At 48.0% G+C, this 23,659-nt stretch overlaps 1 protein-coding gene and 1 long non-coding RNA gene across 2 annotated transcripts in view; one reads left to right on the forward strand and one right to left on the reverse strand.

Moving 5' to 3' along the window:
• The window catches only part of LOC147030604 (uncharacterized), a 78,500-nt gene that overhangs the window by 48,714 nt on the left and 6,127 nt on the right, over positions 1-23,659 (reverse strand). The gene's annotated exons all lie outside the window — the stretch shown is intronic.
• APTX (aprataxin) overlaps positions 1-23,659 on the forward strand; it is a 128,785-nt gene that overhangs the window by 27,572 nt on the left and 77,554 nt on the right. The window contains exon 3 of the mRNA XM_085874847.1: positions 20,085-20,224. Coding sequence (XP_085730973.1) covers positions 20,085-20,224 — 140 coding nt within the window. The remainder of the gene's footprint in view (positions 1-20,084; positions 20,225-23,659) is intronic.

Below are 23,659 nucleotides of genomic sequence, written 5' to 3' on the forward strand. Positions count from 1 at the left end.
GCTGGGTCCTGGTTCGGCGCCCCTCAGCGTCTTTGCCCGGACCCCCGAGCTCCAACTGGGTCCCTTGGTCGTCCGGCCCCCACTGCGGCCTGGTCTAGCCGAAGACGCGCTGGAGGAGTGAATGGTCTCGCCTCAGGCCTCCTGGTTGTGCCGGCGAACCCCCAGCGAATCAACTGCCCGAACTCCGAACTCTCCAGCTCCCAACGGGGCGTCTCTCCACTCCCACCACCAACCGCTAGCCACGAACACCAGACTCCAGACTCTCTCCAATGGCCCAGCCCAACTCCAACTTCCAACTCGCTTCTCGGCGTTCCAGCACAGCTCTTTATCGGGTTCGGGGGGCGGGGGGTGGGGTGCTCGCTCTTTCACCTTCGACCCTTCACCCCCAGCTGGCTCCGCCCCTCTAACTTTCGATTGGCCAGCTCCTTCAGAGGGTAACGCTGTTTTGATCCGGTCTTGCCGTCAAACGTGGCCGTGTTAGAGATCATCGTCAAAACGCGGCCGTGTTAGAGATCACCGTAAAAATGCGGCCGTGTTGGAGATCACTGTAAAACGCGGCCGTGGGTTGTCGTTGTTGTTGTTATTGTTGTTATTGTTAAAATAAAGATAGAGACAGAATAATGGCTAACTGAAGATGCACAGCCCGGCACACGAATAATTCCCGTTATACATTGGTGGGGAAATCTAACCTGGAACACACACTTATCGACATAACTGATCTTCAGGGAACCTGAATGGTGATCTGTGAATTTCCACAACCATAACACTACCCCCTCCCCTTTTTACAGACTCGTCCCGAGTCGTCAATTTTTTGTGTGTCTTCATGTGTAAGTTCTCCCCTAGTACATCTTACCTTTGGATCCCTGAGTGCGACATTTGGTGTATCCGTGTCCCAAAAGTAAATAACCTTGGGCTGTGTAACTAACTAAACAAACTCACTCATACAGACGACTTATCTACAATTGCCAGCGCTCCGACAAACATGCAGGGGGAGCAAAACTCGTGTACACTTTAACACTTGACCTTATAAATTTTACACTAAACCATGGCCCAGGACTGATGGACTCTGTGGGGAAAAGGGCATGGCAATGTTAGTCAGTTTGTGAGGGTGAGCGCCCCCGCAGCTGAAGGTCGGATGTCTTCGGGGCCTGTTCAAAAGGCCCCGTTGTCTGTCACAGAACCTTTTTCATGTCTTCAGCTGCTGGAGGCAACTCACCCCAACCCGGCATGCCATATGCCATCCCACAGGCCATTCTTGAAGCAGGGAGCCAGGCTGCCCAAATGCAGTCTCTGGCTCATGTAATAAATGCAGGACTGAACACAAGAAGGTAGCCGGCTGCCCAATGCAGTCCCAGCCCTCCCCCTTGAAATGAACGCAGTTGAGCAGTGAACACAAGCACAGGGAGGTAGCCGGCTGCCCAATGCAGTCCCAGGCTTCCCCCTTGAAATGAACTGGATGACGCAAGCAAACACAAACGGTGCACGGGCTGCACCAATGCAGTCCCCATGTGCGGCTGCCTGCAGGGCAGTCCCTGCAGAACACTGGTTGGGCACTGACACAAGCAAACACAATGGTCGGCGGGGCTGCCTGCAGGGCAGTCCCAGCAACGTGCGCGATGATCCTGGTGCACATGGTAATGGATGGACACAGGGACAAATGCAAGACACAAGGGTAGCAGGCATGGGGTTAAGGCAGAGGCAGGCAGACAAGGCATGGCAAGGCCGGAACAGGCCGCTGTAGCACAAACAGGCTGGCATGTGAAGCTGGCCGGCCTCTTGTCTCGTCCTGGAGGTTTGTGGAGGGAGTGTGGTGGTGCCGGCCGCTCCGAAGGCAGGCTCTGACCTACCCTACTGTCTCCCTCCCAACCTATCGCCTTTGCCTGTCTCTGTCCATACCCACTCCCTTAGTTTGCAAAATTCCAAATTAAGCCCCATCTTATTTTTTTATCTTTCCTCTTATAATCCAGCTTTTAATCGTCTCCCTAACCCCCTTTATCATCTCTGTCTGGCTAACGTATCGTGTCACCTAGCCTACTCCCAACCCCTACGTTCCCTTCCTGGAGGGGAATAAGGGAGAGCGAGCATCCTGTCTTGAGGCCGAACAAAGCCTCAGAATGGCCTCCTCAGATTTCAGTGATCTTTTTACCACGATGAGTCCAGCGGCCCACCGAGAGCGAAGGGATGGATGGTGCGGAGGGGTACACTTTCCTATCTACCCTAACATTTATTAATCCTTAAATGACCCCGGGGCTTTCCAAAAACGCCTCTCACTTAAACTATTGGTTCTACCACCAAAGATTCCCATTGCCTGTGTTGGTGTCCTCTCAAATTTGGGCCTTGCCTCAAATTTTCCCTCGTGCCCTCGCACGGTTTCGTGGCTGTTCTGCGTGGCTCACTTGGCAGGAACTACTCTCTGCCGATTCTCCAACCATGGCACCCCCGGGCCCTGAGACTGTCTCTGAGCCTACCAGCTCCCTAAAATCTGGGGAGTGCCCTCCTTGGCTACTCCCCCTCGATGCTCATGTGGCAGGCTGGTGCCACGGGCCCCTTTCCCCGGGTGCTCGTGCCCACAACACTGCCCACGTGGCCATTGGCGCTACGGGCCCCGCTTCATGTGGGCCCACCCGTACCCACTACGCTATCCTGGCCCCTCTTGGGCCCTTGTCCTACCGCGGCCGACTAGTCCGGTGCCCGGGGTGCCCACTAAGCGATACTCACCATTCGCAGCCACGCTCCCAGCCCGTCAACAGGACTCCTGCACCCTTCCAAACGGGTTTCGAGCCTACATTTGCACCAACAGCAAAACGACCTCCATTTTGTCAATTTAACTAACCCACGAACTAACATTACTCTGACCCCGGGGGTCCCTTGGGTGGGAATCACTCCTCCCCCCAATCACTCATCGCACCATGCATACCACATTCGCTCCATACACTCAGGCCCGCTGGCCCTCACTCACTCAACATGTTTCAAATCCATCGCTCACATCACTGCCATGCCTCTCACTAAATCCCTCAACTAACCCGTGCTCCCTCGTCATCCCTTAAACTCATAGCACATCCTTTTAACACTACGTAGCTAAGCTACGTCCCCACTACACACTCAAAGTCTGTCACTGTCCTCAAAATCCATTTTCCATTCTAAATCTAACCAAACATTCCCACTAATTAACCATTCCACGGGCCCCATGAGGACTTGTCCCTGCCCCATGAAGCCGGTCTAACTAAACTAACCCTCCCCCCTAACTAGTGGTCTTCCAGTGCCCTAAGTGAGGGGGTCTCCTACCCCTTGCCCAGGGCTCATATATACCCAAAATGGCGAGGCTTTCTTTTCTCTCCTTTTTTTTCCTATGCGCACTAGCGCGGCAATTCGCAACCTGCGCTCTTTTCCCGTGAGGTCATGGCAGCTGTTCTCGTTTGTCGTCCCTTCCTTGTGGACGGTAACATCCGGCAGGTATTCCCCTTCTGCCGGATTCCAACCATGCATGCAGCCACGACGTCACTGCGCATCACAAGCAAGCCTCGCATTTCGAGGGGTTCCCTAAGCGAGCACATGTGCTCTGCTCGTCCGTAACCCGCTCCGCGGAATCCCCGATGACGTCACTCGCACTCCGGACCCGTGCAATTTTTCGCGCAAGCCGGGGCACGCGTAACGCATCGGGGAGGCCGCTTCGCACGCTCTGCGCACAGAACGTGCGACGCAGGCCACACGGAGCTTTACACACATGCTCGCCTGGAGAACCCGTCTGATCCAAATTCACATTTCCAGCCAAACTTCTGTCCGTCCACGGGATCGGCTTGTATCCACCACGGGCGTTTCTGGACCGGATTTCACTCGCGTAGGCGCGCACATGGTGGCCTCGTGCGAAGCCCAGCACGGACATTGCGCGCGCTGCTGTGCGAATCCGGCACGGCCGCTACACCTCGAAACCTCGAAACGGCTACGGCCGTTACATGGCCCTTGTCCCTCGTCTGGCGCCGTCTTCGTCGCCATTCAATGCACGCACTTCCATGTGCCATGACGCTTACACACCTTGCCATGACAATCGGACACGCAGTTGCGTGTTCCCGCATACCAACCGCCATTTCCCTCTCATACCGCTCTCTCACACGCGGTTCCACTCACGCACGCCCTTTCACTCACGCACGCCATTTTACTCATGCTACGCACACGTTTCAACATGCACGCTGTACTCACACCTTTAACCACACACACAGGGACAATCACGCTGGGGATTTGCGCTACCACAAGCGCTCCCGGGGTCTCCATACCCCCCAAAGCTCCGTGTGTACCCGTTCACAGCACTCACCCCCCTAACTCGCACGGCGCGACCGAACCCACTTGGTCGCAATCTGCTTCAAGGGGGCATATTCCCTCCCCTCGTTCCTGAAGGAGGCTATCCTGCTGCTCGCACCGGGTCACAACACACTCCCCAAGCTCCCCTCATTGTCCCTCGCTAACTCCATGTGTGTGTTCGTCTTTAGTTTCATTTAATTCACCCGCTGTCTCCTCTATATCCCGTGTCTCTGTTATTTCAGTGACTATTTGTGTTTCTGTCACCTCTTTTGTTTCCTTCACCTCCATTATTATTTCTTCCCTCGTCTCTATTATCATTTCCTCTACCTCCTGCGTTTTTGTCTCTGTTTTTATTTCCGTCGTCTCCTCATATTTATTAGTTTCTCCCTTTATCTGCGTCACCATTAATTTCTCTGTCCCTGTCACCTCTACCTCCTTTAATTTTTCCGCCGTCCCCTCGTGTCCGAGTTTATACACTTCTCGTCCAATCGCCATTAATTTCTCCATCACTTCTTCCTCACCCGTCGTCATCGCGGTCCGAACAGCCGCCACACTCCCCCTCGACTCGGTTATCTCTTCAGGTGGAGTCCTGGTCCCATCTGCACAATCTTGGAGCATTTTTAAATCATCTACCAATGTTCGCAGACTCCAATCCTTGCGCTTCGTAGATTGTTGCATTCCTGCCAACATTGCCATGAACAGCCTCACGCTCGGTAGCTCGAACAGGACCGATCCGCCGTGATCGGTCGCGGTTTCACTGGGGACTGGGGAGGGAATTTGATGGAAGGGGGGAGGGTGTTATACACCACGGCCTCCGCCCCTTCGCCCCCTTCGGGCTCCGAGTTCGGTTGCGGGGAAAGTTCAACCTGCATGGGAGTGTCCTGCATGGTGATTTCGTCCTGAGCCATAGATTCTATTAATTCATACTCTAAACCACCCTGCCCCTGCTCGCCTTGAGCTGCCATTTTGCTTATTGGAATTAATAAATTTAAAAGCTCGGAATTTAATGGAACCGGAGGGTCGCTTCGCACATCCTTGATCCGGTTCCGTTAATTTCGCTTGGAAGAGGATGAATTGGAATCCCACTCCTGACACCAGTGTTGTAGATTTCGGCCACTCCAGCGTGCGGACGACCGCCTTTAGCCCAGTTGCGGCCACGCGCGGCCACTGAATGTGGCAAACTAGTCGCAGCTTCTGGATCAACGCCGAAACCCAGCTATGGGTGTTTTTTAACACACCATAAACCAACCAACTCTTCTGTCCACACGCTACAGGGTCGATCGCTGAATTGTCGATGTACCTAATTATTCGCGTGGACAGAAATGCCGGGAGTTTATACCTCAATGGGACCTGCACGAAAACGAGCCGCTTGAGCAGCTCATTCAGTATGCGATTGCCGAGCGGTTTTTTAACGCCAAGCCCCGTCGGACCAGATGTACGTTTTATCGGCTTATTATAATCAGCCAGCTAATATCCCGGATGCAATTATGGCAGTCAATGTAGGAAAGTGACACGACGAGCAGGTTAACATTCAAAAATGGGGACATTTATTTTCAATGCACATACGCAATGAATGGGGGGATGGGGACAAGACCCAAGCAAAAACCTACAGCCGATGTCTATTTATTATGTACATGCACTTAATCAGTTTGTTACTTATGGACAAGGCGCCACAGACTTTCATGCAAAACCCAAGAAAGAAAGAAAGAACCGGGCTCGTGAGCCTTTATAATTGCTCGGAGCCGGGATGACCGAAGGGGCTCCGAGAGACCAAGCGGGTTACCTGGCCACCCTCGTGGTGACTTGCTGGGTCCTGGTTTGGCGCCCCTCGGCGTCTTTGCCCGGACCCCCGAGCTCCAACTGGGTCCCTTGGTCGTCCGGCCCCCACTGTGGCCTGGTCTCGCAGACGACGCACTGGAGGAGTGAATGGGTCTCGCCTCAGGCCTCCTGGTTTCGCAGGCGAACCCCCAGTGAACCAACTGCCCGAACTCCGAACTCTCCAGCTCCCAACGAGGCGTCTCTCCACTCCCACCGCCAACCGCAAGCCACGAACTCCAGACTCCAGACTCTCTCCAACGGCCCAGCCCAACTCCAACTTCCAACTCCAACTGGCTGCTCGGCGTTCCAGCACGGCTTTTTATCGGGTTCGGGGGTGCCTGCTCTTTCACCTTCCACCCTTCACCCCCAGCTGGCTCCGCCCCTCTTGCCGTTTTTATCCGATCTTGCCGTCAAACGCCGCCGTGTTTGAGATCATCGTCAAAACGCGGCTGTGTTGGAGATCACCGTAAAATGCGGCCGTGGGTTGTCATTGTTGTCGTTGTTGTTGTTGAAGTAAAAGATAGAGACAGAATAACGGCTAACTCAGAGATGCACAGCCCGGCACACGAATAATTCCCATTATACATTGGTGGGGAAATCTAACCTGGAACACAAACTTACCGAAATAATTGACCTCTGGGGAACCTGAATGGTGTTCTGTGAATTTCCACAACCGTAACAATATATAAAAAAGCTCTGAGCTAATAACGTGGTGGTTATGTGGTAGTGAGGTTTTAATAATGTGGTTTTTTAATAACATGGTGGTGAAGTGTTTTTTAATAATGTGGTGGTGAGGTTTTTTTTCAAAAAAATGGTGGTGTTTGTCCCAATATAGTGACGTGTGGTGAGGTGAGTGAAGCGAGCCGATCCACACTCGTATATGCATATATTGTGGCGTCGATGGCTCAACTAACATCGCGCTCGTCACGGCAGCACGGTAAAGTCCCGCGATGTCACGAGCAGCTCAACTCGTGAGGAGATATTCCGAATTAATGGCAGACAACGTGAGCGCAGGTCATGAGGAGAGACACGAGTCGCTAAGCTCTAGTAAAACCAACAGGTTTATTTCCTGTACCACAAACAATAAAAAAAACCAGGGATAATGTAATCGTGAGGAGATGACGGCAGGTTGAGAGGAAGGCGATGCAGTGAATTAATAATTATATACAACTAGTACGTGCCCATACGTGCGTGGCCACACGTGTGAAAAAAAACAAACTTTCAACCCGTGAGCCAGAAACAACAACCACACAGGCCGTTCCTTCACTCTCGCGTGCCCGTACGTGCGTTGCCCGGAAGTTCGCATATCGCAGTTACGATTATCCGGAATTTAGTTTTAATGGCCAATTATTCAATTAGCGCCAACGTATTTTGCCTTTTCTCAATGTCATCGCAAGGAAAAACACAAAGAGAAGAGAAGAGAAGAGAATAATAATTATCTATCTATAATTCCAGCAATGTGTGTGTGTGTGTCTGTGTGTGTGTGTGTCTGTGACGGTGACCGCTGTTTCTCGACAACCGCTGGTCCGATCTAATTGAAACTTACCAGGTATATTGCTGGGGACCTGAGGATGTGCCTTTTCAAGGTTTGATATTAATCGGACAAGTGCTTCCCAAGTTATGGCCATTTATTTAACAAACCAATGACAAGACACATTGTTGCGTGGGCGTGGCCGATGGGGAAGGTAAGCTCATCCGCGTTCCCCATTACGGGTTACAACGTACGGGCTTCCAGATCGTGATGACTTCGTGTATTCTAATAATTTCTCGATTTCTTATGCGCATTTATAGATAAACACAATGCCGCAAGTTATGATCGTTTTCATATTAGACGGTGCATAAATTTCGGTAACATCAGAGTGCTGGTATGCTCCGAACCAGGAAGTAATTTTTTTTCTCTCTCTTCTCTTCTCTTTTTGTTTTTCCTTGCGATGACATTGCGAAAAGGCAAAATACGTTGGCGCTCATTGAATAATTTCCCATTAAAACCTAAATTGCGAATCATCGTAACTGTGATATGCGAACTTCTGCGCCATGCATGCACGGGCACGTACTTCTTATAATAACCTGGACCAGCAATGGCCTCTGTCGACTGAAGTCGCCATGTCGCGTTGCCAATCCGAATTCACAGATTGAATATATTAATCTGTGCCGAATTTCTCGCTGGAAACAACATTTTTGTCCAGCTTAATAAGGAGAACAGGATTTTCATTCCACTAACAACAGTCTCTGCCGCCCATTATCATGACCAAGCTAATATAAGCTCTGCAGCACGAATCAATAAGGTGAGTGAGTACGAGGTGTCACAATTCTCATGAATGATTATCATATCATATGTCATATGATCTGATGATAATTATCAGTGTAATGTGTTGATGATAATTATCAATGTAATGTGTATAGCTAACCCCCTATGGCCTATAATATTTGTATTACTAGTGTGGGCCCGTAGGTGCGTGCCAGCATGTGCAGCTTCCATTACATTCGCCATTACATGCGCTGCCATTGACCATTGCCACTCCTACGCCACGTTGAGGCGACAGGGTAGGATTTGTAGGAGAGCTGAAAGTACAGTGTCATTAGGTATTCCATGTTCGAATTGTTTTAGTTTTAAAATAGTTTAAAAAAATAGTTTGCAACTCTCCTCCCCTCTCTCGCCCCCCTCTCTCGCACCTCCTCTCTCGCACCTCCTCTCTCCCCTCTCTTGAATTGTGACACCCACCTCTCTCGCACCTCCTCTCTCCCCCTCTCTTGAATTGTGATGCCCCCCTCTCTCTCCTCCCTCTCTCTTGCCCCCCTCTCTCGCACCTCCTCTCTCCCCCTCTCTTGAATTGACACCCCCTCTCCCCCCTCTCTCACACCTCCTCTCTCCCCCCTCTCTCACACCTCCTCTCTCCCCCTCTCTTGAATTGTGATGCCCCCCTCTCTCTCCTCCCCTATCAAACACACAGACATTAATATTAAGACACACAGACATTAATATCAAACCTTGAAAAGGCACATCCGCGGGTCCCCAGCAATATTCCTGGCAAGTTTCAATCGTGCAAAAGAAATAATAATAAATAAATAAACATTAATTGTGACATCATTCGTGATGTCATAGCACCGTGTCCTGTCATTGGTCGACAGATAAATGGCCGTAACTTGGGAACCGCTCATCCGATTGATATCAAACCTTGAAAAGGCACATCCGCGGAGCCCCGGCAATATTCCTGGCAAGTTTCAATCAGATTGGACCGTCAATCGTGCAAAAAAAAATAATTTGTGACGTCATTCATGATGTCATAGCACCGTGTCTTGTCATTGGTCGACAGATAAATGGCCGTAACTTGGGAACCGCTCGTCCAATTAATATCAAACCTAGAAAAGGCACATCCGTGGGGCCCCGGCAATATTCCTGGCAAGTTTCAATCCGATCGGACCGGCAGTCATCGAGAAACTATGGTCGCATACAGACATACAGACATACAGACAGACAGACACACACACAGATTGCTGGGATTATAGATAGATTATAGGCCATAAGGCGGTAGCTTTCAGCTTCCCCTATAATACTAGGCCTTATGGCCTATAATTACTAATATATTGACCAATCATCAAAACATTGAACAGACATCAGACAACCTGAATAAATATGATCTATAATTAAATCTACAGACTAACCTATGGCCTCCTATTAATATGTGTATATTATAGAGGGTAGCTTTCTGTAGTAGGTCGAAGCATATTGAACCAGAACCAGTCTCATTAATGTTTTCATGATTGATCAATATATTATAGGCCATAGTGGGTAGCTTAAAGCTACCCTCTATGTGAATAGCTTAAAGCTACCCTGTATGGCCTATAATATATTGATCAATCATGAAAACATTGAACAGACATTGGACAACCTTAATAAACATGATCTATAATGTACACACTAATGAGACTGGTTTAATATGCATTGACCTATAGAAGATGACGATCAACTATTATAATCGCAGTAGGTTGAAACATAAGATATGTCGAAACCTAGGAGAAACACTTCAATGCAAATGGTTAGTAAACTATTGATGTGCAAATAGGATCAGTTTGCTGAATTTTTTCCTGATGGGTTTATCTTTCAATCCAGTGTTCATGGTTCGAACAACATGGTGGAGACGAATCTTTGCATAGCACTCACAGATGTGCTGTATGAGAGAAAATACATGATTACAGTCTGCCTCCGTCTCAAACATGTGATCACTGATATCAAGATAAATACGACCCCCTAACCCTAAGGCACCAGGTCAGGTCAGGTATGGGAGCATGTGCCAGAACAGCGCGTCGCTGCGTCCACTTTCCGCCGATACTTCAGGGGCCTCCGTCTGGCCATCCCCCAGGCAGATGCCAGGCCCATCCCCATCTCCTTGAGATGATGGTCAACCTGCTGCAACCACGAGGCACGTGGTCGGCCCACTGGCCTCCTCCACTCATGAGACTCCCTCGCTGAGAGAATCTGGTGAGCAGGATCAGCGTCAGGAAAACGAGCCACATGTCCATACAGCTGCAACTGACGCTCACGGACTATGCAGGTACCAAATCTCATCCGAATCTCTCTCAGCAACAGCTCGTTGGACACAAAATCCAACCAGCGATAGCCAAGGATTCTCCGAAGAGACCTGGTACCAAAGGAATTAAGTCTCCGTCTCAGATCCTTGGTCAGAGTCCAAGTCTCGCATCCATAGAGCAAGACTGGAAGTACCAAGGACCTGAAGACTCGAACTTTCATCCTCCCGCACAGGTACCGGCAGCGCCAGACCCCATGATCCAGTGAATCCATGACTCCCCAGGCCCGACCCAGACGTCTATTGACCTCTGACTCACAGCCAGCAGATGAATCAATCACAGCCGAAGGCGCGTAGGAAGCAAAATTATTTTGGGGGTAACATCGGGTTAGGTGGACTGCGGAGCCAGGACCCTCGGAATAGGGAGGGCCTGTGCCCCCAAATGGGCAAATATTGTGAGCTACCCGCCCAACTATTTACGCAGCCACGGCGGTCGATGGGGGGGGGGGATGAATCTCTGGAAGAAAATTGAATTCTTGATGCCTGGAAAACTCATTTCCGGCGTATTCCTGGATAATATCATTTTTTTACATTTTCTTTCAAATTATCGACTGTACTTTGCCATCATTTATATTGTTATACTGGCGTTTAGCGTTTAAATTGTAACTTCTTAAAATAATACTCTAAAAATAAATTGACGATTGAAAGAGAAAAAAAGCATCAATAATCACATTCTTACTGATGAAAGGTGCATGTGGAGCTCTTCCCAGACTTATTATTGCATCTGAACGCCACGCACTGTGGCATTTTTACGTTTACCGGTTCAAAATACCGGCAAAATAGTTAAAACTCTTAATGCATCTACAGGTTTTTTGAATTGCGCGCGACTAGCGAGTGGCAACACAACATGGTCGCTGAGCCATTTCCGGTGACTTCAGTTCTCACTGCTGCGAGTAGATGGCATTGCTGGTCCAGGTTATAAGAAGTCCGTGGTACGGGCACGCGAGAGTGAAGAAACGGCCTGTGTGGTTGTTGTTTGTTGCTCGCGGCTGGAATATTTATTTATAATTTTTTTTTTTTTTACAGGCACGTACTCGTAATAATAATAATAATAATAATAATAATATAAATAAACTTTCAAATAACCACACAGGCCGATCCTTCGCTCTCGTAAACGACGACTGGATTTGGGGCATTGTGTTCATCTATTAATGCGCATAAGAAATCGAGAAATTATTAGAATACACGAAGCCATCACTTTCCGGAAGTCCGTACGTTGTAACCCGTAATGGGGAACGTGGCTGAAGTTCTCTTCCCCATCGGCCACGCCCACGCAGCAACGTGTCTTGTCATTGGTTGATAAATAAATGGCCATAACTTGGGAAGCACTTGTCCAATTAATATCAAACCTTGAAAAGGTACATCCACAGGGCCCTAGCAATATAGCTGGCAAGTTTCAATTCGATCAGACCAGTGGTTGTCGAGAAACAGCGGTCTCACACACACACACACACACACACACACACACACACACACACACACACACACACACACACACACACACACACACACACACACACACACACACTGCTGGAATTATAGATAGATGAGAATAAAAATGAATCGAAAGAAACTAAGGGGCCTCACCCCGGACTCGGTCACAGACGGGGAAAGGGAACAAAAACCGGGGGACTCGGTTCAGGCAGCAGTGGGGTTGAGCAGGCGATGAAGAGGGATGAGGAGGATGATGGGCAGGATTATGAGATGCATACACACAGACAGGTAGATGAATGGGCTCTGGGTGACGATGAGGAGACGAAGCAGCAGGCAGACAAAATGTGTACAGTGCGATGAAAACAGGCAAGCAGGATGACCTCCTTAAAACACAGACTCAATTCTCCTCAGCAGTCTTTTTCCCCCATCATGTTTCCCGTTCTCCTCAGTCCAACTCTTTCATCCCTGACTTCCAACTGCCCGATCAGGCTCCTCCCTCCTCTGTGAGTGCAACACTCCACCCCTCCCTCTCATCTCCCAGCACCACCCAGTCGAGGTTGACATTGAGGTTATACGCACAATTCCCTTAACCATAATCCCTGATTAACTATTACCATGCACCACCATGTGTGGTGCACATTCAAACAGGACAAGTCTTAAGCGAACGTTTCCTTACTTATACATTGAGATGGCTAACTACTCATACATAGACCATGCTACTCTGTACATTCCTGTCTGCTCTAAAATGATACCTAAACCCCCCTCCCAACAAAGTACACAGCCCCCCAAAGTTCACAAAGTACACTTGTACACAATACACAAACTGGCACAACGGGCCTTCACTTTGGACCCCTCAGTCAAGAGCCCACCACACTCAGCTCGAACTGCAGTACACTGAGGGACAGGCTTGGCAGAATGCAACGCACAAATTCCCCTGTAAGCAGGACGAGAATCACTTGACCACAGGTGATGCTCTACCCCCTCACAGATTCCTCACCCATAGGCCTCCTTGTCCACCCTTAGCTCACGCACAGTTTTATGCCTCAGCTCTCTGAACAGCTCAGCTATGCCATTCATCCTGACCCTGCGACTCTGGTCAATGGTATCCATTGTCCCTTGAGAGACAATTTTTCTTCGCCCTCTGGTGAGTTCCAAGACGTCCACCAGCAACATCAAGGACGGTGGTCTTGAAGGAACTCCACAACTCTTCAGGATTCCCCAAAGCATCTTGACCCCCCAAATCTCCACTCAGCCTGTTCACAATCTCATCAGCTACCCTCTCATCCTTGAGCTTGCCACCGTCCAGCCTCGGCTGGAATGATGCCATTCTCCCGAATTTAAGCTGAAACTTCAGAGTTGCAACAACAAGCCTGTTGTCGGCATTGAGGAACTGAGCACTCTGGTAGAACCTGCAGTTCTGGACCATCGTCCAGCGACCATCAATGAGCACATGTCAAACTCCTTTGCCACACCGCCAGCATTGGAATACCAAGTTCAGCGATGAGCCTGTGGGTGCTGAAACCATGAACCAGCCACCCTAAGTCCAAGACGTCCTGCAAAGTCAAGGAACTTAGTGTTATTCTGGTTCAAAGTTCCAGATCAATGGGGACCAACACATGTCTCATAACTATCCCTATCAGTTCCAGTTGATGCATTTAAATCCCTCAAGACGAGAAGAGTTCCTCGCCTGGAGCACAGATTAACCACAGACTCGAGTGTGGCGTAGAATGTGTCCTTCACGGTGAGATTCACATTCACCTTCACCTCAGTCGGAGCATATACAGAGACTAGGGAAACGACACGCAAGGAGTGACGAATCCTTAGTCTCATAATACGCTCGTTGACTGGTGGTACCTCAATTACAATTGGAATCAGCTTATTGGATACAGCTTCAGCAACTCCTTGGGTATGGAAACCATCAGAGCGACCAGACCAATCGGAGGTGTAACCACCCACCATGATCACCCTGCAATCCGGTCTCCTAACCTCAGAGAGTGCTGCAATACCAATGTACAAACGCTTGAACTCAGATGGTAACAGAGACAGGTGATCATCCTCTCTGAGGGATATTACATTTCACCCACCCAAAGCAACCAACTCAGGTTAATCCAAGGAGACCGTCGACTGGTGGACAACACCTCAGCACAACCCTGACACACACTACCACCATCTAACCCGGGAAGTTTACCCCATGGTTTTCCTCCTATCATCAAAGAGTGGGGGTCTCAAAGGCTTTGCCCCAATCCCGTCATCCGATGAGCTGCCCTGTGGAGGGCAGCTGCACAAGAGGTACTCCCATGGAGTGAGCTTTCAGATTTCTTTGTAGATTGCTTTGCGGAATGAAGGGTTTTCCAGTGGCCGGAGTGCAAATCCTGCCACCAACCTCTGAAAGAAAAGTAACGCAACTGCAGGAGGATGTCCGCAGACACAGTTGGGCACTAGGTATAGATGGTCTTTGGCTCACAAGGAACTCCTCCACCCTTTGACAGGTTTTGTTTTTAGTCCTGCTCAGTGTTCATATCCGTACACCCTCCTCACCGGGAAACCTGGTAAGGGAGACGGCTTAGTCGCCAACAACCCGGCCACGAAACATGTTAGTACAGGTTTACATGGTTCCTGTAGCAAGTGACAGATCTAATCTGGCCTGATCTGACCCCCTCATCCCCACCTGGTTCGAATTCTGCAGCCTGGGGACTAACCTCGACCAAGGCTGCCTCAAAACAATTTCCCATTTAATTTTACATTAAAATTCATGGCCCCGTGTTTCCAATTGCAGCTGCACTTAACCCCATTATTGGGCTTTTTTACCCACTCCTGCAGTTGCTGGTGGCCTGGAGCCTCCCACTCATCCCACTTTCTTCGTTTTTCATGAGCCTCCAGCTGTTCATGACTCAGCTCCTACCTCTGTATTTGCAGTTCAAAAACATTTATATTCCAATTGGGGCTACAACTTACACAGACCCACAGTGGCCTGTCTCTTTCTGAGTTTCCTACCATTCAATTCCTTATTTTACCTGCTGCCCTGTGGTAGCCAAAACACACCCCACGCATCACGGAGCGACAACCCTGGGCACTGGTCGACCCTCACAGGGTCGCCCCAAACTGACACGACCTCTGCCGACACCAGCTCACACCCGACGATGGACGTAGCCTCACTCTCCAGCGCGAGCCCGTACCTGCTCACAGGTGGTCCAACCTCGCTCATGAAGCAGGCTTGGACCTGCTCAGTGCACGTCTGACCTCGCTCACCGGTGCAGACTTGGACTCGCCCACCGGCAGTCTGACATCACTCACCAGTGCAGGTCTAGCCTTGCTTACCGGCACAGGCTCGAACCTACTCACCGGCACAGGCTCAAACTAACTCACCGGTGCAGGCTTGGACCCACTCACTGGAACAGGCTCGGACCTGTTTACCTGTGGTCCGGCCTTGCTCCCACCATGAACAGGCTCACCCATCACTGCACACATTGCAGGCTCGGATACCTGGCTCGCCTGCTCAGGTTCAGCTACCTGTACGTATCTTGGAGCCAGCACAGCGTCACACCCTGACAGTTCCTGGCATGCCAGAAGAACCCCTGTCGGGTCTAACCGCGCATCCATGAGTGGCATACCGCAAACCACAGAGGTAGTCTCACACGCCACTGAGACGAACACCCCTTCTATACCCTCTTTCCTGCTCTTCATGTGGATGGTCTCTTTCTGGAGTAGAACGACATCCACACAAGCGCGATGTTCTTCCAGGCCATTATCATCAATCAAACATGTCCCTGTGCAATTTTCTTTTGTCCCCTCAAAGTTAAACCAACCTGTCATTCCAGTTTTAATCTGTGCCCCCAACAGTGTGGCAAATTTTCATTATTTTTATTCATTCCCCCCCCCCCCCCCACATTTCCAATTCAGTCTCATCCATTTCATTTTCAAATCTCACCCCCAAATCACTTTTCATCTCAATCATTTCATTCCTCATTCATTCACCAATTTGATCCTCCATTTATTCATTATTTTTATCTTGCCAAAACGAAGTTTTTGCAAGATATGTTAGTCAGCTTGTATGTTTTTTTTTGTTTGTTTGTTTGCTTGTTTGCTTGTCTGTAATCACGTATAAAAAATTCTGCAGAGCACAGTTATCATTGGAAATTTCTGTTTAGCAGAAATTGGAAATAGCAGCTCTGTTCACCTCAGTGTGACCTTAAAGAAGTCACACGTGGTCACCTTTTGGCAAGATGCGGGTGACATTGGTTTATTATTCATTTGTTCCATTAATTTTTTTATTATGGCCTGAATGGATATAGCACCCGCTTCTTGGTTCGACAGCTCAGGAAGGGGGGAGGTTCTTATCCTACCCCTCACTGATCCCCAAACCCAGCTCACTTCCTTCCTCCTCGCTGTTTTCTCATGCCGTTATTATCATGCACATCCGCAATTTTGTACAGTGGGTTCTTCCCGTGCATGCAAAGGGATTTAAATATTTTTTTTGTTTTTTTTTAATTTGTAGCGTGATCCCCTACACTCTCCCGACACCAATTAACTATAAATTTAGAAGTGCTCGGGTTCCAAGTCCCACTTCTGACACCAATGTAGTGTCACTAGCTCAACTAACATTGAGCTCGTTGTAGCAGGAGGTTGAAGTTCTGCAATGTCCCGAGCAGCTCAACTCCTGAGGAGACATTCCCAATTAAAGGCAGACATTGCATGCGCGGGTCCTGAGGAGAGACACGAGAAACTTTGCTCTGGTAAAACCAACGGGTTTATTTCCCATACCACAAACACTAAAAGAACCAGGGATGATGCAATCGCAAGGAGACCGCAGCATGTTGGGAGGAAGGGGATGCAATTAATAAATAATTATATACAATGAGAATAAAAATGAATCGAAAGAAACTAAGGGGCCTCACTCCGGACTCGGTCACAGATGAGGGGAAGGGAACAAAAACCAGGGGACTCAGCTCTGGCAGCAGCGGGCACAAGCAGGCGATGCAAAGGGACAAGGAGGATGATGGGCAGGACGATGAAGAGATGAAGACACACAGGCAGGTTGATGAACGGGCTCTGGGCAATGATGAGGAGACTAAGCAGCAGGCAGACGAAACGGGCACAGGGCGATAAAAATATGTAGGTAGGATGACCTCCTTAAAACTTGGACTGGATTCCCCACAGCAGTCTTTTTCCCCGTCGTATTCCCCGTTCTCCTCATACCAATTTTTTCATCCCCGACTTCCAACTGCCCCACCAGGCCCCTCCCTCCTCTCTCGGGGCAACACTCCATCCCCTCGCTCTTGTACCAAGTCTCCCAGCACTCCCCGGTTGAGGTTGACATAGAGGATATTAGCACAATTTCCTTAACAATAATCCCTGACTAACTATTGCCATGCACCACCCCCTGTATGGTGCACATTCAAACAGGACAATTCTTAACTTTGGTATTTTTGTTCAAAATGAGCATGCGAGGCGAGACTGTGCACTTTACCAAGTGCGTTCTAGTTACTCTTTGTCATGTCCTCATAGTTTGGATGAAGGACGAGGTATTAGCTTATTGGAACGTGATGTCACCCAGCTGTGCAAAATTATTCTCTGATTGCTTTATAAAAATTTTCAAAAGACATATAGAGACGGAAGAAATAGGTGTGTATGTTTTCAGGAAATGGGGTTATTCAAGTGCAGATGAATTTTGATTCATGTTTAGATAGATATTTAGAAAATGCAAGAATAGATGGAATTGGTGAAGGTGACTTGAGTGAGTACTGTAGGTAAGTATGAGGGTATGATTATACCAGACTGCTTGTGTGCACTTCACCAACTAATTTGCCCTTGCCCCTTTAATCTACCAACACCCTTCACTTTTATCACAGTTTTTCACACCTGTTGAACCAACTTCCTCAGTCTCTTCAAATACATTCTTCCCTCCAGGGCTTCATGACAGCTGTTCAGCACCATCTCAGGTGATCCCTCATCAACAACCACACTCTTTTCTACCCAATAACCCTCCCCAAGTCCTCCGCTTTCAAGGTTTTCAGAGTTTATGGACGTCGCATTGACACGTAATTCAAATGGGTGTTTGTCATTTTGTTTTTCATGGGGACATACAATTTGACAACACGCACAAAGATGCGATACTAAGCTCACTCTTCTCTCACCTTTGATGAGATTTCCTAAAAAAATAGAGTGGTAAGTCACCACTGGGGGTCCATTTGGAATTTCATTTTGTACTGCGATGAAAGTGTTTTCTGACATTTGCTTTCAAGTTTAAATTTTATTTATTAGCTAACTTTCATTATCCCAATACATACTGTCGTGGATCCGGTGTTTGAAGCTTTCCACGATGGGAAATACTTGAGTCCCTCCCAAACACCCAGTCCTGAGGCCACCAGGCACAGATAACTCCACGCACTGGCAGGTTGCTAAACAACCACGAATGCCGATTGGCAGTGTTGCACCACTTCGCGTGATACCTTACCTGTGGACGGCCGGCTAATTGGGATCAGTGCCCTCAGCACACACTCAGATTACTGCCGAGCGTTACAGTGAGTGAGTGTGTGTTGGCTGACAAAGCAAATAATTGGGGTAGAACGTCCCGTCTCACCTTACTTGTGCACTGCATCGCACCAATAAATGAATAGACAACCGAGTCAGATTGGAAATTACAACAAACAATTATTTATTACAAACACACAGGCAAGCAATCATTTAAAAACAAGTGTTTATATCAGAAAGCAAAAGGCAAATAAGAGCATATTTAACCATAACACATATTCTTCTTCAATCGTACTTAAACAAAAGACTTGGCCATCATTCACTCAGGGGCATAGAATAAAACAAGGACTTGAAAATGAACTTTAAAGTAATGAATGGAGAAAAGGAAAGTAGTCTTTCCTTCTCTCCCTCACCTCACACAAATATACAGGAGAATGCAGAATAAAATGGATGGGGAGGATGGGCAGTGGCGATATGAAGCGATAGGAACTCGTAGCCGTGTCCCTGAGGTGCTCGGACCCAGAAGGCGAGTCTTCTCTGGTGTCTCAGATATGCGAGCTAGATGTGCGACTCACCCTCCTCTGCCTCAGCTCCTTCTTCCTCACACCCCCTTCGATGAGGTGCCGCTGTTCTCCCTCCTCGTCCTTCATGGTTGACAGGATCGAGAAGGCAGGACGACGCTTGTGGAAGAAGTGTTCTTTTTTCAAAAAAGCTCGACACCAACTGCTCGTGAAACTTTCCTTTCTTTTCCCTCGCACATTTTTCTTACTTCCATCATGAGCCTTCTCAGACTGTCAGTCTTCCGCTCAGGCAAGCTTGTCCCATTTGTTTCTCCTTTCTGCTTCCCTCAACCTTCTGTGTCTGCCCTCTCTTCTGCTTTCCGCCTTTTGCTTCTTCCCTTTATGCTTTCTGAGCCGTCTGCTCAGGAGCGATCCATCCCTGCTCGCGCGAGCTTGTCACAAGTTCTTCTCTTCGCCTTTCTGCTTCTTCTTCACATCAGCTTTATTTTCATTCTGCCACAAGCCCCCCCCCCACTCCCACTGGCCTGCAGCCGATGGGGGCGAGTGCATGATGTTACTTATGGAAATTGCCACACCATTCTGAGGGAAGTTGAAACAAATCCCTCGCCCCACCCTTTGCGCACCCAAAGCCAAAGGGAGAGCCGCTGATGCAAAGACTATCAATACAAAGACTGATGAAATAACTGATCCTTGGATCACCAACATTTACATGTATGTTCTCCCACTGGGGTAATTTTTACAAAACCATAACAATACATATAATATTTTATGGCATTAATAATGTTCATAGGGCAAAATATTACCCAAAACATTACATGAGCATTTATGGCTAGGTCAGAAAAATGTTGAGCAACTTTCACACATGCTAGTGAGAAAAGTACGAGTGTAATCAGAGCCCTGGTCCAGGGTAAAATGTTTATTTTAGTTCTTACACTGGATTGATATTGCATTTTCATAGAAAGCAAGAATGGGCCTCAAAAGTACATCGTTCGGCTTCTGGAATACATGCCTGGAGTACCCTTATCAAGAGTTGTTGTTCAATCGGACATGTTCTACAAACTGGGCAATATGGCAGCATTCATGAACCTCACCTTGCAGGTACCATTCTGCATTACTGTAGCTACATTACATTTGGCCATAAAATGCACAGTGAGTCATGAAATAACTTCGTTGCTCTTACTGGTAAGGTTTTCAAGATATAAATGCTTTTCTCAAAGTAAATAGGAGAAACAATCGAACTCGCATTCTTTACTGGACCTTTACTAAAAAATATCATATTTTTCCTCAAACTTGTTCTGTTCCTCAACTCCTCTTGCTGTTATGACCATGTTCTGTTACTGTTATGACCATGTTCTGTGAAATGCATGTGTCTCTTTGGCAGTTTTTATGAGATGTGTCGGACATCTAGGTAAAGCCGATTGGCCTGGCCAAAAATCCACTCTGCCAGGTCAAGAGAGGTCCATCATCACATCATCTCTGAGCATTGACTGCAACTGAATTTCTTCAACAATGGACTATTGTCTCTTAATCACAAGTTCATTTCAACCCGTGTTCAATTTTTCTGACCATCATATCGAACCTGGTGCAACAATAAATGTAGTGGGGGCATCACAAGGAAATAATTTTCCAAGGAAATCACAAGGCCAAGGATTCTCTGAAGAGACCTGATACCAAATGAATTAAGTCTCCATCTCAGATCCCTAGTCAGAGTCCAAGTGTCACATCCATAGAGCAAGACTGGAAGCACCAAAGATCTGAAGACTGGGACCTTCGTCCTCATGCACAGGTACCGGCAGCGCCACACCCCATTATCCAGTGAATCCATGACTCCCCAGGCCAGATTCAGATGTCTATTGACCTCTGGCTCACAGCCAGCAGAAATAGTCCATTTGCAATTTTGAGAAGCTATGAATTGTCAAAGGTACAAGGTTTTTTTTTGGTTGATTTGTGATCCCAATGGGTCACTGAAGTATTCCAGCTGGGTTGTCCTCAGAACAACTTTGGGCAAACTTTTTTATATGCAAATTAGGTCTGCCATTACTGAAAAATATATTTGTTGAATATCTCTCCAACTATGCATGATAATGTCACAGAAATTGTGTCTTTACACAAGTTTTCATGGTCAAGGATTAAGATAAAGGTATTAAAAAAGTTACCACATCCATATATTTTGTCTTTATCCAAATTAGTTTCCACCATTACCCAAAATCGACTTTGTTGAATATCTCTGCAACTTTACATGATAATGTCACAGAAATGGTGTCTATATCTATGTTTTCATGGTCAAAAATTAAGATAAAGGCATTAAAAATGTTACCCTATCCATATACTTCAAGCTGTGCACCATGTTTGAGGATCATGACATTTATTACGACAAAGTAACAATCGAATCACAACAAAAACGGAAATCATGGAATTGTTAATGCAGTAATAATGTTGCACAACATATTCATTCCAAACTAATGTTGCATGTGCAAACTAATCCATAAATTATCTTCCAAACTCCTCAACACTAATCATCTTCATCATCATCATCATTATCCGCATCATCCTGTACATTATCCTCCACATCATTCCTTGCCGTAAAAGGGTTGAACAGCCTTCACCACCAGCGCACACGCAATAGGCCGTACATGACATGGTATGTCTGTGGCAGCTGCATCCCTCGATACTGCATGCCTTGCCCTCTGCTTTACATCCAGATCTTATGACATCGATGAGCCCTTGTGGAGCCGGAGGACCTATGTCAACGACAGGTGATGGAATACCATCATTTAATTCCCATCCAAATTGTGTGATGTCCACATAAGGAGGAGCCTGCTGATCAGCAGCCTTCCACAACATCATCTGAAGGTGTGCTCGGTGAACATGAAGAAGCAGATTCACTTCTGTTGGAGGCAATGCCATGATCTCCATTGGCTTCCCCTTCTTCTGGGAGTATAGCTGATAGCGTGCCATACTCATCGAAGTCCCTGGCGGTTGACCATATAAGGCCGTGAAGAACTGTTGGCCTTTGTTCATTAGATCCTCGTGTGTGGCATCTTCCTCGCGCAGGACCTCAAACAGCCCTGGGAAGTCACCTTCCTTCAAAACATTCAGAGCGCTGATCTTCCCCTTGTTGAATGGGTAGGAAACTGTGTCGCAGCCACTCAGTGCATGTATTCCAGGTAACTGGAGACACTTCTGGCCCAGAAGCATACAGTTCGCGCTGATGTCAATCATTGCCCCATTCCAGCATTCCGTCTGGATACTGCAAACATTGTGCAGCTGCATCGCCCACACCCAGTACATCAAAAGCGCAAATACATCGGTGTCATCGCTCAGGATTCGAATCACCACCATACCAGATTCGGCAGCTTGTAGCAGGTATGAGATCATCGTGATATCTGTTTATCATGTGCAAAGCCACCATCTCTACTCTCGATCGATATATCAGCACCCATGTTGAATGCTCGTGAAACCAATTTGACAATCCCAACAGCACCCGTGAGAGTTCCCGCTTGTTGTGCTTGTTCTTAAGAATGGCATCACGATTAGGAAGTGGACTGCTGATGTACAAGTTATAGTCTGTTGAACCCTCACCACCACGTCGCTTCCTCTCGTGGTCTTTTGCTAAGATATCATTATACCTGTCAAATACCAAAATCTTCTCTGTACCATCAGGATAACATGAGAGACGACGCTTGATACTCTCAATGACAATGGAGGCATCCCCTCCATGTGGCCATATGAAGTGGTAAAGCAGCTGCTGTGCATCTACGATCACGATGTCTGGAGCTGGAGCATCGAGTTGTTTCACACCCAAACGATTGACAAGAACAGATTTGTTGCCCTTGCATAAGCAGCCATACTCATCGATGATTGAGGGCTGGAATGCACACAGTTCGTATTGAAAGATGGGTACTTGCTTTAGCTGTCGTTGTTGTCCGACCATCAGAAGGCGGATGAAGATGGCATTCATGTCAAAGGCAGTCTTACTGCCAATCTTCATGCCTCGTTTGAGTTTTAGGAGGGAGGAGTGTGGTGTACTGGCCTGCGGGGGCAGGGCACAATGCGCGGAGCAGTTTGGAGGCGTGGAGGGGTGGTTTTGGAGGTCACTTGCAGGCACGTGGAGGTCACGTGCCTGCAAGGGATATAGGTGTTCGCGTCACATGATGCGTTGTGTAGTCTGTAGTAGTGTGCATCCGGACGGGCAATAAACAGTGTTCGACAATCCTCACGACTATCCGAGTCCCGCTGCCCTCCGGACATTACAGTTCCATTGTCTTGACTGGTTTCACACTGGACTACACATTCCCACCTGTCGGGGTGCTTGGGATCTTTTGGATGCCACTCATCACCACAAATGAAACAATGTTTCTTAAAGTCGAATGTTGGAAGTTGCGATCGTCTGATCCTACTTGTCTGCGGCTCACTCTTGGACATGGGAAAACCTTCCTTCCATTTCTTCGCCATGTATTTCGCCACATTGTGTTTAGATGTGTACATGCAGTAGCATGTCTTATGACAGCCTATGGATGCATTGTCTCCTTG

The sequence above is a fragment of the Eptatretus burgeri genome, chromosome 3, assembly GCF_056783735.1.
Source record: "Eptatretus burgeri isolate ZD-2024b chromosome 3, Ebu_testis_v1, whole genome shotgun sequence".
NCBI classification, from domain to species: Eukaryota; Metazoa; Chordata; class Myxini; order Myxiniformes; family Myxinidae; genus Eptatretus; species Eptatretus burgeri.